The 6,012-nt window shown below is 41.8% G+C and overlaps 1 protein-coding gene across 1 annotated transcript in view; it reads right to left on the reverse strand.

Annotated features, from left to right (window-relative positions):
• The window catches only part of WHSC1 (Wolf-Hirschhorn syndrome candidate 1), a gene marked incomplete at its 5' end in the record, with an annotated part of 12,060 nt that extends 8,703 nt beyond the window's left edge, over positions 1-3,357 (reverse strand). The window contains 4 exons of the mRNA XM_010159454.1: positions 5-184; positions 841-1,041; positions 2,076-2,199; positions 3,226-3,357. Coding sequence (XP_010157756.1) covers positions 5-184; positions 841-1,041; positions 2,076-2,199; positions 3,226-3,357 — 637 coding nt within the window. The remainder of the gene's footprint in view (positions 1-4; positions 185-840; positions 1,042-2,075; positions 2,200-3,225) is intronic.
• Positions 3,358-6,012: the final 2,655 nt, after the last annotated feature.

The raw sequence follows: 6,012 nt of genomic DNA on the forward strand, positions 1-6,012 counted from the left end.
TTACCTTTAGAACACACAAAGCACCAGCTCACATTGACATGCGCGTGATGGGTTTTTCCTTTCATGGCAGTGAAATGGTTGGTACAAACAATGCTGTTGGAAGCGATGACTGCACATCCCGCAGCAATGCAAAGGTCTCCAGCATGGTACGCGACAGGACAGCGAACACAGCGCATCATCTTTCCTAGCAAAGCAGAACACTGCCACGTTATTTTGGAACAAAAACAATTTATTATTTCAGCTAAAAACCAGTAGCACGTGACTGAGGTAGTCTATACCCACACAAAGCCATATCAATTATGTCTGCAGAGCCTGCGTGTTCGCATTCAGCAAATGCACTAAGACAGGTTTTTCAAGAACTGACTTTAAAGCGCTGTAGTATTTGAACGTGAAGGCTTTAACTGAGCACACCAGGGTAGACAAGCTTTCCTCAGTCTACAGATGTTGCCCCAAGCTAGAAATATGCGCAGAATCCAACGCCTCCACATCTGGCAAGCCTGGCTGCAGTATTTGTACATTCACAGGTCTTGCCCTCACTCTCTCAGCCTGTCTCTCCTCATCATACACGCATTCCAGATTCCGTCCTCTCTCGAGAAGAAAACACGGTTAACCACAGCTAACTGGAAGCTGGTTAAAACCAACAAAGAACACAAAGAAGGTAAATACTAATGTTGACTAAAAGTCATTCAGTGGTTGTGTTTTTTTTAATTCTGGATGAAACGACAGTCCACCCGTGCCTGAAGAATCGCAGCCAGCAGCTGTTAAAGGGCCAGATTCCTTACCTTAGTGTACCACAAACAGATTTAATTCATCAGCCATAAAAAGGTAAAATGAAACTACCTTTTGAAATTCGTGGATGTGAGGGGTTACTAACATGACAACTCAGGCAGCTGTGGAGAGGACATCGAAACCCCCTGTTCTCAAACACCGTCAGATGAAATTTTTTCACGCAAGCTTCGTGGTAGAATTTTCCGCAGTGGGATACGACACAGCGTTTCACATCTGCCTTTCTCTCTTGACACACAAAGCAAGTATGCACACCTAGTGGCAAAAGCAAGGGAAACCACGTCACTCGTTTCCCATCCAAACACGTGAATTTTAGACGCTTCTGTTGCAACTTCTCATTATGTGTGAGGGGAGTTGCTTTTGTTGTGGTTTTTTCGTGGTTTTTTTTTTTTTTAAAAAAAAAAACAAACTCAAATTCACTTATTTGATGCAGCAGTCTGTTTAACTCTTTAGTGCTAAATACTAATCCGCTCAGATACAGACAGAATAAGGTTACGGTGCAAACCCACTGCGGTTAAAGTGCACACAACAACACCCAAAGCCTCACCGATCTGCTTTCACGTTCTTATTCATAAGCCTCAGTACGCCAGGACGACTGCGCAATTTTTATTATTCCTTTTCTAAAGCAATCGAATAGGATGATGGGTTCTGTCACCCCGTTAAATTTGAAGCAGGCCCACAAACCAAAGACAAGCATCCTCTCATCTTCTCTCTGGACCGCTTGGAACAGCTTTATTTCAAAGCGGCCTTGTTCCAACAAGGTTTTACCATGGGAACTGAACTGAGCTTATGAGCAAGAACGCAAATCTTTTTACGTAAAGTTTTAAGATTAAGAACTTCCAAGCAGTTATTGTAGGATTAAAAGCAAATGACATTAATAGCAATAAGGTAGTCTTTTAATAGGAAAAGCAAAAGATTGATATAGACACACAAAGGACTGAAAAAGCACTTAAAACGTTTCACTTGCTGCTTTTTTTTCTAGGATTTCTTAAGTCTTTGGGACAGACTTTCATCTGTAATTGTACTCAGAGAGCAAATACTCTGCAGTTATTAAGGCAATGGAATTCAGACCAAATCAGCCAAGTGGCAAGAGACTTCTCACTGAAAACAGCATGAGCTTTCTAAACCATGGCACACTTATGGTACTCTATGAACTCGCACCCTGGCAGGCACCAAAGGATAAATACAGTTTCTCCAAAGGTACATACTCTGTCCAGGAGGATTTCCTAGAACAACATATGGGAAAACTACAAGGTTTTGTTTTTATTAATAGAAAGGGACAAACTTGCCTGATGTACATTCACTACAAATGAATTTTCCTGCTGGTCTTCCAGAGAGCCCAAGGCAGCTTACATGAAAAGCTCGATAGCAAAGTCCTTCACACAGTAGGAGATCACCTGTTTTTTCACACAGCTTTTACAACACAAAGGCATTGAATGTTAAAGAAATGTTCATATGTGGAAAAAACTGCTTTATTCCTTTTCATATACTGCTCCTCAAAACCTCTTTTCCCGTTGTTGAAATCAAATTTAACAAGTGAAAGATAATTTTACAAGCATCATCACATGCCCTGGCTTCCAGTCAAAACAGGTAACAGAGTCATTAAACTGCTAGAAGTAATCACTCATAGAACCACCGTTCATGAGTCAGTACAATCTGACAGAAAAAAAGGAAAAGAAAAAAAAAGCTTTAAGGAATTTTCCCTGAGCACACTGATGCATCCAAGTAGGGTTAAAAAGCATCCTTATTTTCCTTTTCCTTGGCAAAAGGAAATTAATCTAGGTGATACTTCTATGTCTGAGTGGTTAGCAATGACACATGCATAACTAACAACGAACCCAACAACAATGCTGGCAGGATTTAAGGGATTAGCCAACATCTGAAGATAGATACAACCTCCTGATCACTATGTACAAGAAATGGAAATATAACTGCTTGCCCAGTCTCCTGGAAACAAATTTGATCCGTCCATTTGTATTGTGTTATCAGGTCACAACCTAAGAACTCTTCTAGGATAATCTGAGAAAGCCTCTTGCTTTCAATCCGCAGGGCAGGCGCACGCTGCTTCCAGCGCATCATCTGCTGGGCGCAGCAGCGCAGGGAAGAGGGGGTTTACCTCCTCCTCTTCACGAACCGGTAAGCGAGCCTTTAACTAGTTACCTGGCGACACTCACGCGCTTATCTGCAGTACAAATTATGCTTATCTTATGCATATGGAAACACGAACAGAAAGGCTAAGTCATTCGTTGGAGGTCAAGAAAAAAAAAAAATCAGGACTGAGGAATGCCATCTACTGGCATGGCACCCTCATCACTAACAGACATCTCAGACACACGCTAAACCTGTTTCCGCCCTGATCCTCTCGTTTTCACATTTAAACCCACCTTTCCTAGGAAACCTCAGCAAACATGGCTCGCTGCCCCAGCTAACATCTCTCACCTGACACACATATTCTTTTTTTGTTCCTGCTCCTCGCTCAGATTTTTTGGATGATATAGACACTTCAGTCTGAGTTTCATCAGCACTTTCATAGGGAGATTCTGACCGCTCATCTCCTTGGCCATCGGAGATCTGAAGATTAAACATAGGCGTTAGAGAAAGCAGTCATGTGTCATCAACTTTGTACAGAACAGCAACTGAAGGAAGCAAACAGACTGCAATTCAGACTAGCAGAGTTAAGCACCCCCTTATGGTTTTGATTCCCCCACCTTTAAAAAAAAAAAACCCAAACTTGATTAAAACCACAGTATTTGTGGACGTCTCATGCGAAGGACTGCGTAACAACCCTCACCAACTCGAAAGCAGCCAAAACAAAACACCAAACCTTTGTAATACCGCATTTTATTTATACTCAGTTCTGTAATACAGTTAGCCAGAAGTGCCCAGCCACAGGGATTATCTTCAAACCTCTTAAGTCCGAATACGTGTTTTATGAGAGAGTAACTATTAATTAAAGAAAGAAACTTGGTAAACTTTAAGCTGCATATGAAAGTCTCTGACCCAAATATTCTCCAAGAAAGTGGGAACAGCATGTAAAAGAGAGGAAGAAAGAAAAGTGGCTCTCTGAATATGTTTAAGGAATGTTATAGCCAACAGTGAATTCAAAATACTACAAAAGATGGATAGATCTTATATAACAAATCTAGAAGTATTAAGGAGGGAGGATTTTTAAAAATACTCATAATTTACTTTAAAAAAACCCAAGCAAAGTAACATATTTAAAAAAAAATACAGGTCAGTTTTCAGCTCAACAGAATTCAGAGAGGGACTGGACACCCAAGTCATTGGTCCCATCTCACGTGACACCGGAAGATGCTGAAAGTTGTACCGCTGCCCTCAGACGGCACTCCTCGAGTTGTGTTTCACCGCGTACATTCTCCTGGAGAGCATCGCAACTTGGCAACGCAAAAGAAACCCATCACTTCTCTTTGAGCTTGTTCTAACGGTTACTCGCACACACCATCAACAGCACTGCCTCCTGCCCCTTTTGAGCAGTCTCACTGCAAGGCACAGCTGAGGGCACTTTCTCCAGGTATTTCAGCTATATCAGAAGTCCTTTGGAAGCAGACATTTTCCTCCTGTGGAAGCATGCTGCAATTAAGCCCGTTTGGATCATTTCTGGTAAGCCAGAATGCCCTCTGATTTTCTCTTTAGGGAACTTTTTCCAGCATCAAGAGAATTTTGGTGGATTTTCTCTAAACTGATCTGCACTTTAAAAAGGTTGCTGAAAACTCTGGAGTGAGAACTGGAGGCATTAGCCCATTATGAGTCTCTGGAGTACAGTATCCAAAGAAACCAGCACGTTACTCTTCTTCACCGGTTCTGTTCTGCTGCGTAAGGATCACCCTAAGTCACAGAATGGTATGGGCTGGAAGGGACCTTAAAGATCATCAAGTTCTTTTCAAGACAGTCCCTGCATATTGCCAGGGTACTCCGGAGATCATTTTGCCAATGGGATACAGGCACCCCACTTTGTATGACAAATTTGCTTTCTGTTTTCAGACACACAGTCTCCTATTTATCTAGAGTAAACCACATTTTATTAAAAATAGTCCAGCTTACCAAGTAATGGGGACAGCTACGTGCAACCCCCCGTCAGCCAATCTCCATGTAACGTGCAAATTTATTAGAAGCGATTTATTTTGAAACCAGAGAGAAAAACATAAAGCTGACCCAGGCCTAGCATTAGTCTTTACAAAAGCCCTTTAGAAACACTGGGTTTGAGCGATTACTTCTCACCGCTGCTGCCAGCTAACCTGCATTCTTCCGTTTCATATTTGCTTTCCTTGACCATGTCTAAAAATATTTTGCAAATGGGCTCAGATTGACAGTTGTTGGTTTTTTTTTTTTTCCCCCCAGATTACTTGCAAGGGTATAAATGCACTTCCTCTGTGCAAACACAAACTATCCGAGTGATTGACGCCTTCGCTTCACCTGGGACTATTTCTACAAGTGGAGTGATTTGGAGATTCTGCCTGACCGTTTTAGAAGTGGTTAGAAGAAGCTGCGTGCAAAATCATTGTTCGGGCACCAGGAAATCTCTGTCCCTGGAAGGAGCTGTGAAACAGAGAACTGCAAATGTGCCCTAAGTGCATGGCCAGGAGCAGCCAGTTCTTGCTGGGAAGCAGCAGATGGAACGGTAATGCGGGAGTCCAGCAAAAAACCCACAAAATCCATTTTCCCTTATGGTTTAAGTAAACTTATACACGCGCTCATTTCTGTTTAAACTATTCCCACAGAAACATTAATTAGTATAAGCAGTGCACTGCTCCAACAATTTTGGTACCTCATTATGTTCATGTTTTAACTAGCCAAAATTAGTCATGTTTATAAAAGAAAAAAAAAAAAAAGAAAGAAAGAAATCAGCTGGACTTAGATCTGTATTTCTTTAAAAAAAAAAAAAAAGGTAGTATGCTTTGTCCTCTACTCCAAACAAGCAGTCTTACACTAACTTGACATTACAGTTGTTCCCCACACCACAGAGCGCTCCTAAACCCCTGAGAAAACCCATCTGTGCTGCACACCGCATGAGTTAAGACAGTCTTGCCAGCAGCAGAAGCTTGAGGAAAGCACTCCCCTTCCCCAACTCACTACTTTTGAAGGCAGAGCAGGGGAACACAACATATCCTGTGACAAAGGCGTTCAGTCGCAAGAGAACAAGGTTTGTTTCAAAGCAATGGCTTCCTAGCTTTTCTGTGGTTCCTATGCTTGTAACATGTTCAAATG

The sequence above is a fragment of the Eurypyga helias genome, unplaced genomic scaffold (assembly GCF_000690775.1).
Source record: "Eurypyga helias isolate BGI_N326 unplaced genomic scaffold, ASM69077v1 scaffold37359, whole genome shotgun sequence".
Lineage (NCBI taxonomy): Eukaryota > Metazoa > Chordata > Aves > Eurypygiformes > Eurypygidae > Eurypyga > Eurypyga helias.